The 13,274-nt window shown below is 45.3% G+C and overlaps 1 protein-coding gene across 5 annotated transcripts; it reads left to right on the plus strand.

Moving 5' to 3' along the window:
• Nucleotides 1-963: 963 nt before the first annotated feature.
• Nucleotides 964-12,511, plus strand: EIF5 (eukaryotic translation initiation factor 5). 5 transcript variants are annotated; one of them, XM_021081662.1, is made up of 12 exons: nt 964-1,655; nt 2,239-2,450; nt 3,350-3,629; nt 3,740-3,821; nt 4,108-4,280; nt 5,476-5,587; nt 6,796-6,938; nt 7,405-7,563; nt 7,882-8,043; nt 8,719-8,883; nt 9,231-9,365; nt 10,266-12,470. In XM_021081662.1, exons 3-12 carry the CDS (start codon nt 3,558-3,560, stop codon nt 10,353-10,355), a joined length of 1,293 nt encoding a protein of 430 aa, XP_020937321.1. In that variant the 5' UTR covers nt 964-1,655; nt 2,239-2,450; nt 3,350-3,557; the 3' UTR covers nt 10,356-12,470. The 5 variants fall into 5 exon arrangements, with proteins under 5 accessions (XP_020937321.1, XP_020937324.1, XP_020937320.1 ...); XM_021081661.1 differs by lacking the exon at nt 964-1,655 and adding an exon at nt 1,867-2,104 and having other exon boundaries at nt 10,266-12,511; XM_021081665.1 differs by lacking the exon at nt 2,239-2,450 and having other exon boundaries at nt 1,325-1,655.
• Nucleotides 12,512-13,274: the final 763 nt, after the last annotated feature.

Below are 13,274 nucleotides of genomic sequence, written 5' to 3' on the forward strand. Positions count from 1 at the left end.
CTGTAGCTCTGATTCGACTCCTAGCCTGGGAACCTTCAGATGCTGCAGGTGCGGCCTAAAAAGCAAAAAAAAAAAAAAATTAGGGGTGTTCCCATTGTGGCTCAGCAGGTCAAGAATCCAACTAGGATGCGTGAAGATCCAGGTTTGGTCTTTGGTCTCCAGAATTGAGCAGGTTAAGGATCCAGCCTTGCTGCAAGTTTCCACATAGGTCACAGATTCAGTTGGGATATGGCACTGCTGTGGCTGTGGTGTAGGCTGGTAGCTGCAGCTTCGATTTGACCCCCTAGTCTGGGAATTTCCATATGCCACACATGCGGCCCTAAAGAGAAAACAAAACTAAAAGAAAAAAAAAGGTAAAATATAACACAAACTTCCTTAATGACATTAAATATGGGACCACCAAACATTACCCCCAAAAGTGATCACTTTGTAATTAGCTGTTAAAAAACTTTTCTGAGGAAGCAGATCTCTAACCTCAAACTAGTTTCATGCTCATGTTTTTTTTTTTTAACAGAGTTTCTAAAATAAGGTAATTTGTGTGCAGCCATGCAAAAACGCAGGGTTTCAATACTGCTAAGTCATGCCCCAGTGTCAAGCAGAGAAGCATGTCTGGGATCTATCATTCTAGTTTGTCTGCCAGGAACTCTGGTACCAATAAAGCATTAAACAACAATTATACACCACTGCATACACTGTGGGATTATAACAAAAGCCCCTGCAGCAATGGATAAATCACTTCCCTCACTTGTGGATCATCTTTTTGATTTATTCTCCCCTCTGACACTGTTCATTTTTAAATGGTTTATAAAGCTTATGAAACCATGGAAGAGTAGTCCTAAGCGTTGATTTTAAAAATCAACATATCTTTCAATTCTAACCTTGCAGGTTCCACGGGCCTAAAGCAAAGGTCAGGCCCTTATCCACCCGCCCTGTCTTGAAAACACTGCTCCTTCATCCAGACCCAGGAAACCACACTACTGCCCCCACACTGCTCCAATGGCTCCCTTGAACCAAAGGCTCGGTGTTTTGGCTCTTGCTATATTAGCCGAGTATGTTTTCAAATTTCAGGGTGTTCTCTGGCTGCGTTCTTGCTTGCGCTGAACCTTTTACACAAAATGTAAGTGTATCGGGAGAGTTTCTGTAATCACCTCAACAGAACTAAAAATATGCCAGGCTCTTTGTAGTCATTTTCAAGCTTACGTGGGAACCTCGGGAGGAACACCTGCTTTGGGCTGTGCTTTGCCCAGCACGGAAGTCACAACTTACGAACGGGACGTAACCTCACGTGATGCTTATTCCGAGCAAAGAGGTGATAGAGCTCGAGAACCAAGACCGCCTTCCGGAGGCCCCATAATTACGAACTAAGGTGGGGTTTTTTCGCTTTTAGAAAACGGGTGGACGGGAGCAGCCAGCCAGGCTTGGCTTGTAGGCCCGGCGCCGGGGGAGGAGCGAGGCGGGCTGCAGGTCACGACGGCCGCGGCCACGCAGACCCGGGCTTCGGAGGAGACAAGGCTGCGCGCGGGACGGAAGACCCAGGCCCTCCAACCTTCGCCACCTGCCCAGGCCTAGAGAGTGAGGAGGAGAACCAACTTCTTTTGCAAGACTGGACGACGGGCGAACTCAAGAAACGGAAGAGGCAGACGAGGCCCCGAGAGGTGCGGGCCCGGCGCGGGGAGAACTCGCGCGGAAAAGCGGCCTCGGGAGCAGCGCGGCCGCGACCGGGGCCGCGGGGGAGGGGAACCAACCGCCATCTTCCCCGGCTCCCAAACCGACAAAGCACAGCCCGGCGGCCGAGCCTCGCCGCCGCGCCCCGCCCACTCTCGCGAGACCGCGAGGGCCTCTGGGAGAGGCGGGGGAGGGGAGGGCGAGAGAAGGAAGCCAGGACTCGGTGCTGGGGGCGGGCTGAGGCGGCGAGCGGAGCCCCAGGAAGCAGAAGGGGCGGGGAAAGACGCGATTGACGCGGCAGGAGGGCCAATGACGGGCGACCTCGGGAGGCCCTCCGGCCAGTAGGCTGTGCGGCCTGGCGCGGGGGGCGGGCGCTGGGGCCGAGGGTAGCTTGAGCGCGGCGGCGGCGTTGTTCAGTCAGAGCGAGAACATTCCAGAGGTGAGTCCGGTGCAGGGGCGGCAGCCCCGCGCCCCCTCCCCCGTCCTCCCCGCCCGCTCGACCCCCGCGGGCCGCAGGCTGGCGGGGAAGGCGCCCCGACGCCCGCGGCTCACGGCGCCGTCTCTCCGCGCCAGGTCGCCAGGCCCCGGGCGCTGAAGGGTGTGGACCCCGGACGTCGCTGGGACAGCCCCTCCCCGCTGCTCGGCGGCGCCTGGCCCGGCCGCTGCTCGCTGCGCTGCCTCCGCCGCCTCCGCCGCCCCTCCTCGGACTCGGGTTCACACGCGCCTCACTTCATCCCAGTCCCGGGCGAGCAGCGTTGGGTTTATGTCTTTATTTGACGAAAACGGTGAGTCGCGGGCGGGCGCGGGCCGGCGGGAGATGGCGGCCGCACAAGATGGCGGCGCGCCGCGTGACCCGCGCGTGTGGTGTGGCGCAGTTCGGCGGCGGCGCGGCCCCGGCCCCGCTCCCCGCCCCCGCTCCCCGCCCCCGCTCCCCGCCCCCCGCCCGGCGGCGGGCGCGCGCCGCGCGGCCCCGCCGCCGCCGCCGCCCGGGGCTGAGGCCGGCCGGGCGGCCGCGTTTGTGAGTCACCGCCCGCGCCGGGCCCACTCCCCCGCGCCGCGGCCCCCGGCGGCGCACATGGCGGGACGGCGGCGGGGCCCGGGCCCTCGCAGGTGCCGCTGCTGACAGCCCGGAGCCGAGCGCCTGGCGTGCGGACGGGAGCGGAGGTTAACTGTGGGCGCGGAGACGAGGTCAAGGTCGGGTCCGGGCCGTCCGCGGGCCCGCATCGAGGCCGGGTGTCCCGGGTGTGACAGTGGAAGGGTTCTTGTGGAGTAAGCGGTCGTTGGCGAAGTGACAGCGGGGCCGGAGTGTATCCGGGAACGTGGTCGACCCCACAGGCTTGGTTGGGGAGAGGACGAGTCTGCGTTCGGTGGGCAGCAGCTGCTAAGAGGGGGCCACTCCGCGGAAGCAAACCATTGGCAAGACTGTTTGGTCTGATGTAAACTCAACGCCGCTGAAGCAGCGTCGTCTGTGTGATAACTCCCCGTCGAAGCCACATCTTCATCAAAATGGAGGCCTTTACTGTTGCTGCAGGTGTTCGGTGTTTCATGAGAATTAGCCGTCAGGTGAAGGGAGATGTTTTTAACAGGGGAGAATTAGGCGTAATTAAACAGAATGGACAGGCAGGTGTTTCAACGCAGAAACGGCATTAAATGTTGGGGGGTTGTTCTCTCTCCTCTCTTTCAGAGCTGTTGCGCAGCCATTGGTACCTGTATTGGGGAAACATAGCATACAAGCAAGAAGCTTACAGCCTCAGTGGCGAAAAATTTTTCATGTCAGAGACCGAGAACTCTTGCAGTCGTTTATGTCATCCCTTCTTCTCCAGACAGAGGATACCAAAAAGTTGCAATCAAAGATCTCTTCATCTTATTGATAAAGTCACTAATAAGCCAAAATGTCTGTCAACGTCAACCGCAGCGTGTCAGACCAGTTCTATCGTTACAAGATGCCCCGTCTGATTGCCAAGGTAATGTTAATCTTCACTTTAGTGGTAAGGCTTAAGCTTTTCTCTTTCATTATTAAAGATTGCTTTTTCTGGGGTAGACACTGCGAAATTAAAATTTTTACTTCCTGTAGGTCGAGGGCAAAGGAAATGGAATCAAGACAGTTATAGTCAACATGGTTGACGTAGCCAAAGCGCTTAATCGGCCTCCTACGTGTAAGTGATACCTCTTCACAAATCTGAAAAGGCATCTTACTGACATGGTTGTGATAACTGGTGGTCTCCAGATGTTGATTGTATGCTAATCATTAGCTTCTGGATTAAGTGGAAAGTTGGGCTTTTGAAACTAATTGGTATATTACTTGTACCCAAAATTACCTGAGCGACAGATTTTTTTAATCTAGCAGTTTAAAAACAGTCATGGTTGTATAAACGAGGATGAGTAGCTAAAGATCAACTTGGTTAAATGTAACATATTAGGTTTATTCTCCCTTCCCAATAGATCCCACCAAATATTTTGGTTGTGAGCTGGGAGCACAGACCCAGTTTGATGTTAAGAATGACCGTTACATTGTCAACGGATCTCATGAGGCGAATAAGCTGCAAGACATGTTGGATGGATTCATTAAAAAATTTGTTCTCTGTCCTGAGTGTGAGAATCCTGAAACAGATCTGGTGAGTGCCTTTTGGGGTTTTTGTCGAAAGAAAAAGCAGCATATCTACTTGTGTAATTTCACTAGGTTGTGTTCCAAGAAGACAGCAGACTTAAATAGAAGTAAAGTATGAAGTCTCAAATGTTGTAGGTATTTCCGTACTGGCTTTATGTGAGACACTTAGTAAAAAAAAAATTTTTTTTTTACTCAGTGGGTTAAGGGCCTGATGTTGTTGGTAAAGATGAGGGTTCAATCCCTGCCTGTAAGCTACTGTGTAGAACCTAGCTAAATCTCTGGTTCGAGCCCTGGCCCAGGAGCTTCATGTGGTGTAGGTGTGGCTGTGAAAAGGGAAAATATTCTTTTGGTCATTCCTGCCATGGCACAGTGGGTTAAGAATCTGACTGCAGTGGCTCCCCAATGTTTTCTCCAATAACGTCTGCTGCAGAGGTGTGTTTCGATCCCCAGCCCAACACAGCAGGTTGAAGAATCTAGAGTTGCTGCAGCTGCAGCATAGGTCACAGCTGTGGCTTGTATTCAGTCTCTGGCCCCAGAACTTCCATACACAACAAGTTTGGCTATAAAGGTTTTTTGTTTGTTTTTGGTCTTTTGTCTCTTTAGGGCCACACCCATGGCATATGGAGGTTCCCAAGCTAGGGGTTGTATCGGAGCTGCAGCTGCCAGCCTACACCACAGCAATGTGGGATCCACGCTGTGTCTGCAACCTATACCGCAGCTCAAGGCAATGCGGAGCCTTAACCCAGTAAGTAGGGCCAGGGATCGAATCCTCATCCTCATGAATACTAGCCTGGTTCGTTAACCACTGAGCTATGACAGGAACGCCTATAAAGATTGTTTTTTGATTTAGGAGTTCCTGTCATGGCTTAGTAGTCATGAACTAGGATCCATGAGAATGCGGATACCTCAATCAGTGTGTTAAGCATGTGGCGTTGCCGAGAGCTGTGGTGTAGGTCACAGATGCGGCTCTGATTTGGTGCGGCTGTGGTGTAGGCTAGCTCCTGCACCTCTAATTTGACCCCTAGCCTGGGAACTTCTATTTGCCGAGGGTGCGGCCTTAGATAACAAATTCAAAAACATTTAAAAATTTTGTTTTGACTGTTAAGCTGGGGTCTTTTGATGGCTAGGGATTTTCACATTTTGTTCCTGCCAGGATTTTCATCGTGTTATGAGTGATGTAATTATTTTTATTTTTTTGGCAGCATGTCAATCCAAAGAAGCAAACAATAGGTAATTCTTGTAAAGCCTGTGGCTATCGAGGCATGCTTGACACACATCATAAACTCTGCACATTCATTCTCAAAAACCCACCTGGTAAGTCTCTATGATAACCTTCTAAAATGTTAATATAAAGCAACTGATTGTTGGGAGCAAAATGAGAATGTTTCTTTGCTGCTGTAATAAAACTGTGATAAAGTTGACCCTTGAACATCTGTACAGTGAAAAATTGCATGTAACAATACTGCCAGCTCGCTGCAGCTAAAGATTCAATGAACTGTGGATGGTGTAATACTGTAGTATGTTTTTATTTGAAAATATATGCATGTAAATGGACCTTTGAGGGTTAAACCCATGTTGTTTAAAGATCAGTTGTTAAAAGAAATTCTAACCTTTTTGTCATATGTTGTTGAATTTAGAACTTTATTTTTAGAGCCAAACCCAAGGCATATGGAGATTCCCAGGCTAGGGGTGGAATCAGAGCTACAGATGCTGGCCTACACCACAGCCACAGCAACACCAGACCCTTAACCCACCAAGCAAGGACCAGGGATCAAATCTGTCCTCAAGGGTGCTAGTCAGACTTGTTAACTGCTGAGCCATGATGGATTTTGCTAAGACTTTTCTGATACAAGTACTGTTGTCTTACATACTGTTAGGTGAACTAAACCATATCCTTAAACTTCAAGACACATGTATGAGATAGTTTTTGGTGGAACAAATTGTGATGGATCTGCTTCTGGAATACCTCTGTATAGATGCAGGTCTTCAGTCATTAAGCCCAAGAGGCTTTAAAGCATTGCAAGCAACACTCTGTGGCAGATGATCAAAACTGTCTGACACAATTTGAGCTTGCTATAGCAAGAAAGTCTAACCTATTCCGGTGTTCTCCTCTCTGTGAGACAAGCCGTTATATAGACTTAAACAGTGTTCCAGTTCAGCTGTTGGCTAAATTGCAGTAGGTAATGCCCTTGTTTGAGTTCACCAGGGGTGGAAGGGGAGAGGGTTGAGTGCCTAATTCACTTGGTCGTCTGAGGTATCATCACTTCGTGTCACCTTTACCCAGTAATTAATACCACTGATATTTGGGACATTCCATTCTTAACTTGAGTCACTTGCCTGTGAGATACAGCGGATAAATGTGGTTTGTGAATCCTTTTAGAATTAGAGGTAGCATTGTGAGTGTGATTTTCTGAGAGGGTTTCAAAGGAAAAGGATGGGCAAAGTTGTAAATGTTCGTCATGGTCAAAAAGGTGTAACATAAGCCGTGGTTCTAAGCTTGTACTTCCCTCTTGTTCCTGTAGAGAATAGTGACAGTGGTACAGGAAAGAAAGAAAAGGAAAAGAAAAACAGAAAGGGCAAGGACAAGGAAAATGGCACCGTGTCCAGCAGTGAGACACCACCACCACCACCACCAAATGAAATCAATCCCCCTCCACATGCTGTGGTAAGTGTAAGGTTGGTGGGTGTGGTGGGCCCTAAAATTGTGTGAAATGTGACCTTTGGTTGACAACTAATAAAGCCAGCCTTCATTGAGCACCACACTATATTGGGTTCTAGGTGCCATTGATTGAGGTGAATGCCATTTTAGAACCAGAAGTCTGAAATATTTTTAAGGTTTCTTTGGCCAACTTTTTTTCTTTTTGGTCTTTTTAGGGCTGCACCATGTCACATGGAGGTTCCCAGGCTAGGGGTCAAATCAGAGCTGTAGCTGCTGGCCTATACCACAGACACCAATACCAGATCCAAGCCATGTCTTCGACCTACACCACAGTTCCTGGCAACGCCAGATCTTTAACCCACTGAGCGAGGCCAGGGATCTAACCTGTGTCCTCATGGATGCTAGTAAGGTTCATTTCCCCTGAGCCACCGTGGGAACTCTGGCCAAGCATTTTTGTCCGTCGTATAAACAGGAAGAAGAGGAGGACGATGACTGGGGGGAGGATACAACAGAGGAAGCTCAAAGGCGCAGAATGGATGAAATCAGTGACCATGCAAAAGTTTTAACCCTCAGTGATGATTTGGAAAGAACTGTTGAAGAGCGTGTCAATATCTTGTTTGATTTTGTTAAGGTAAAATACTTGCTTTAAATATTCTGTTGATCAGCATATCTGTTTCTACCCAGTCTTAAACTTTTGTTAGATTTTGCTTAAAGCTGTGTACTTGGCAAATAATTTTTTTAATACTGTTTTCTGAAATGCTCAAACGCAAGTCTATTTTTTTCTGTTTATTTAAATATTTTTGAGGGTAGTTTCAGGCACTGTCCTTAGCAACTGTGTATCATTTACCCATCTTAGAACTGTCTTGAATTAGGGGAGAGTTGGAGCAAGGACTATCTATCTCTAGAGTAAAATGTGCCTCCACCTACTGAATCTTCCTTTTATTTACAGAAAAAGAAAGAAGAGGGTATTATTGACTCTTCTGACAAAGAAATTGTAGCTGAAGCAGAAAGATTGGATGTAAAGGCCATGGGCCCTCTTGTTTTGACTGAAGTTCTTTTTAATGAGAAGATTAGAGAACAAATTAAGAAATACAGGCGCCATTTCTTACGAGTAAGCAACTTACTATACATTCGTAAGTGAGATTTACAGCTATGATCTTGGATACCTTGTTTTCATCTTTTTATTCCATCTGTCATCCTGAAAATGGAAATAATTGACCTGCTGTAGCAGAGTATCTGGAAAACTATTTGTAAATTAGAGATCTGAGAATCATAAGGCCGAGTTCTGGTTGGTGGCCCAATGGATTAAAGATCTAGCATTGCCTACAAGCTGTGGTGTGGGCCGGCAGCTGCATCTCCGATTCGACCCTGCACTTGTAAGCCAAAAGTGCAGCCCTAAAAATTTTATTTTTGTCTTTTTGCCTTTTCTAGGGCCATTCCTGCGGCATACGGAGGTTCCCAGGCCAGGGGTCCAATCGGAGCTGTAGACTATGCCAGAGGTACAGCAACACCAGATCCTAGCTGTGTCTGCAGCCCACACCACAGCTCATAGCAATGCCAGATGCTTAACCCATTGAGTGAGGCCAGGGATCCAACCCGCAACCTCATGGTTCCTAGTCGGATTCGTCAGCCACTGCGCCATGATGGGAACTCCAGTCCTAAAAATTTTTTTGAAATTTTTAATTTAATAAAAATTTTATAAAAGGAATTCTCCTAAGGCAATTTAATACACTTGGATATTGGAATTGTTAAGAAAGCTTGTTAATGCCAGGATATCTATTTGCAGTTTTGCCACAACAACAAAAAAGCTCAACGGTACCTTCTTCATGGTTTGGAGTGTGTGGTAGCAATGCATCAAGCTCAGCTCATCTCCAAAATTCCGCATATCTTGAAGGAGATGTATGACGCAGACCTTTTGGAGGAAGAAGTCATCATTAGCTGGTCGGAAAAGGTGGGGAATATATAAACAAGCTCTTCAAGATGAGAAATACTGGGGGCTTGGGGGGGCTTTATGTTTTTTGAAGTAGTAATATTTAGTGTCTCTATTGAAATGCAGTCTCTTTGCTTGACTGGCGTACTCTGAAGTGTTCCCACCGTCACCATGGCCGCTTTCTAGTAGTAACCAAAGAAAACTTCATGCCTTTTAATACTTAACTTGCTGAATGTGTTTATTCTGTTGAGAGTTAAAGGTTAGGGTTTGGCTCAGTCCTCAGAGAGAGATGAGTATGGGCAATTACATGAATTACTCAAGTTATTTGTAAATTTCTCAAGCTGCAAATTTAATTGAACTTATTCTAGGCTTCTAAGAAATATGTCTCAAAAGAACTTGCCAAAGAGATTCGTGTCAAAGCGGAACCATTTATAAAATGGTTGAAGGAAGCAGAGGAAGAATCTTCTGGTGGTGAAGATGATGATGAAGATGAGAATATCGAGGTGAACACCAAAGAAATTATTAAATACGGTGCTGGTGATGGGTGTTTGGGAATTATAAAATGCCAATATTTGGCAATTCCAAATTAAAACTTTTAAATGCAATAATTAGTTTATAGAGGAATTACGTTATTAGAAAAAGTGGGAGTTCCCATCGTGGCTAAGTGGTTAACGAATCCAACTGGTATCCATGAGGACGGGGGTTTGATACCTAGCCTTGCTCAGTGGGTTAAGGAATTGTCATTGCTGTGAGCTGTGGTGTAGGCCAGCAGCTGTAACTGATTAACCCCCTAGTTTGGAGACATCCTATGTTCCCAAACTAGGGGGTGTGGCCATAAAAAGACAATTTATATGGCAATTCTATATACAATCTCCCAGATACTGTATATGATTCCAATTAAATAAAATATTGTCTGAGTTCCCTAAAGGGAGGTTGTTTTCTTTCGGTGTAAGTTGAGTGTAGTGGTAATGTCTACAAAAACGAAGATAACTCTTAGGCTGCCGAGAGGTTAACTTAGTTTGGAATAACAAAAATTTTCTTGGGCATTCCCGTTGTGGTTCAGCAGTAGCAAACTTGATTGAATCCCGGAGGACATGGGTTCGATCCCTGGCCTCACTTTAAGCATTTGGCTGGCGTTGCTGTGAGCTGTGGTGTAGGTCATAGGTGTGGCTGGGATCCTGCAGTGCTGGTGACTGCTGTAGGCCAGCAGCTATAACTGAATCAACCCCTAGCCTGGGAACTTCCATATGCCACACATGCGGCCTTAAAAGAGACAAAAGGAAAAAAAAATTTGTTGCAGAATAATGTCTCTAGGTAGTTTTCCTTTGTTGACCATTGATCTATTTTTGTAGGTAGATTTATTGGGATAGTTTATAAGTAAAAAAAAATTTTTGTTTTATCAGGTGGTGTATTCGAAGACTGCCAGCGTACCGAAAGTTGAAGCTGTGAAGTCTGACAACAAGGATGATGACATTGATATTGATGCCATTTAAAGGGGTGGGTGTAGCCCAGCTTAACTGTGTAATGCTGAGAATCTTTTTGCATCATCAGGCAGAAGTGCAACATGTATGTGCAAAAGCTAAAATGGCTTAACATCATGCTACACTTTCTACTAAAAATGTATTGCTGTGAGTGGTCTGTAATTAAACCCAACAAGACATCTAGGGAGTCCATACACATCAGTGAGCAGGTGTAGTTTGCTTATTTATAGCATGTTTCTTTTTGAAAAATTAGTGGTGGACACATTTGGATCACATTTATACAGTTATAAAAATAAAGATTTGATTTTGGTCATTCTTCAGATTTGGGGCTCGAATGACTTAAGTTGAAATGGCTCCTCTTAAAAATGTTGCACCATCATTTAACTTGGTAAGATTATTGGAGCCTGTTAGTATTGTTGGGTGCTGAGACTATAGAGAGATCTTCAGCAGAATGTGAACGTAAACTTATAATTATCTTACTCAGCCATTAAGAAATAGTACTTTGAAGTCTTATCTTTAGTCCTTCATGTTGGCGTGTGGTAATGTCCATTCCTCCCGTGCCAAGCTGGACTGGTTACCAGATGACAATGAAACACTTTACGAAGAAGTCGAAATGACCTGAGTGTCCTATAAATAATTTTAAGAGCAGGTTTTGAAACTTGAATTATTTTTTGGGTTTTTTTGTTGTTGTTGTTTTTTTTTTTTAGTTCTTCTATACTTGCCCCAAATTGTAGTCTTTGAGGTCATGTGCATTGCACGTTGGATGAGCCAGGGGAATTATTACAGTAACATTTAAGCATTTTATGTGTATGTAGCTGTTGCTTTATACTGAGAAAATGGAGACTTTGGGGAGTGATTAGCTCTATGATTTTATTTGGGGGAAGCAGGGAAAGGTGCACTTGATCTCTAGCAAAAACTGAGCATAATTTTTCGTCATTTACTCTTGTGATACAACTTCCCATTTCAGAATATTTAGACATACTGTATCTTTTGTTCAGTGCAGATTTTTCCCCAGATAATATGGTTCTTTGATGCCTTTTACATATTGGACATATAGCTTATGCGTTTTAGGTTTTTGTTGCTATCTTGCCAAAATAAGTGTCAGTTATGTCTTGATTTCTGCCCCCTCTCCCTCAAATGTCTTATTTTTAAAAAAAAAACTAAAAGCATACTTCAAAGTCAGAGCCCTTATTTTGGTATAAGACTTGGGTTTTGTTTATTTCACATTGAACATAGTGTTACCCAAGAAGTCTGTGATGATGGCAAGTGAAAGTAAAAGCAGCTGACGGGCCTGATTCAGCCAGTCCTGGGCTGGCTTTCTATTTGGGCATAATTCTTGTGTGTTCCTTGTCCAGTTTGCTGATCTAAACTCAGTTGGTATCGAGGTTTCTGACTACATCTGAGAAATCATCTTCAAGGTAAAAATATAAAAGGTATGCTGAAAATCAAAAATACATGGAGTGAAGAATTTTGTTTGGAGCACTGGCTTATGTCTTTCACCTCTTTGTGATTCATCTCACAGACTACAGTGAAACTCTTAACAATGTAAGTTTTTTTCACATTGAAATTTACAAACAACTGGTATGATAAAACTTTATTAGCTTGGTATTTTAAGCAAACCCTCGCAATCTTAATGGAAAGGAACAAACTCGTCTCCGGCTGTCCCCCCATCCCCATAAATTTGGATGAGATTGCAGGAGAGCCATATACTTAGAGGGAATGTGCTTTGTCACACCAAAGAGGTTTTTACAAATCCACATCTCACCTAGGTTAAGTTTTTTTTGCCATTGTCTGAAATTCTGTAGGGGACACCGGTTGATCTAAGCCTGTTATATTCAGCATACCCATGTCAAGCTGATGAGGTCCTGTTATGGAGGGGTTCCCCCCCCCTTTTTTTTCTTTTATTTGAAGGAAAACATGTTCAGGGCTTCTAAACACTAAAGAGAAAACTTTGGCTTAGACCAGTGTTTTGTCTAGTGCCAAAAATGGAATTCAAATCCACATAGTGAGAAATCGATTCATAGTGGCTATCCTAATAGAGTAATCCTTCACTTTGCTCTATTCAACTGTCTTAAAATTTCCTGTTTCAAACAGCTATGTTACTTGATTAAAACAATGTTAAAATTATTTTTTGTCTCTGCTTTAATATTAAAATTAACCTAAATTTTTGGAGCATTGAAACCTGCCCTATTTTGTAGCTACTGTTTCAAATTTGTGTTTGGTACTTCCTTGTGCAATTGCCCTCCTACCCACAAAACTGATGTTGCTCATTATAGTGGCTTTAGATCTCGTGTTCCTGTTCTGTAACTCAAGTTGATAACAAGCTGAAGAGGTCTGCCTTCATCCGATAGCTTCAAAGATACTGCTGGGTGTGCTTAAGAGGGTGCTTACAAGGTGTCACGTAGACTTTCGAATAACTATTTCTCTTTATAAGGAATGTTTCTAACCAAGTTCCCTTTGAAGTTAATGAATTTAAAGCATACTATTTGGGGTTCTAAAGGTTTGAGTGTTTCCCACTTGGGAGTTAGGGTTGCTTTCCATTGTTTACACTGCTGCACCAAGCCCTGACCTAAATAAAACCTTTGACCTGAAAGCTGGCCAAGAGAGTGGAGACCACAGAAATGTACTGGTATAAATGAGTCTTCTGCATTTCATGTCTGTTAGCCCAATCTTTATGGTAGAGTTTTCATAGTACTCTTAGCACTCAGAACAGTATTGCTCTTGAAGCTCTGCCCTTTGCAGCTGCCCTGTGGTTTATGTTCTGTCTTTTCTGAATGGGTAGAGTCATGCTTAGACTCTTCTGTCTTCAGTATTCAGTTAACCCTTAGGAAAGACGCTGCATGACACTTGCTGGAGTTCTTGTGACTGGCTTGTGCACAGCCTCCGGAGTATGTGCCTTTGAGGCTTTGCTCACTGGAGGTTAGGAGCTCA

The sequence above is a fragment of the Sus scrofa genome, unplaced genomic scaffold, assembly GCF_000003025.6.
Source record: "Sus scrofa isolate TJ Tabasco breed Duroc unplaced genomic scaffold, Sscrofa11.1 Contig1914, whole genome shotgun sequence".
NCBI classification, from domain to species: Eukaryota; Metazoa; Chordata; class Mammalia; order Artiodactyla; family Suidae; genus Sus; species Sus scrofa.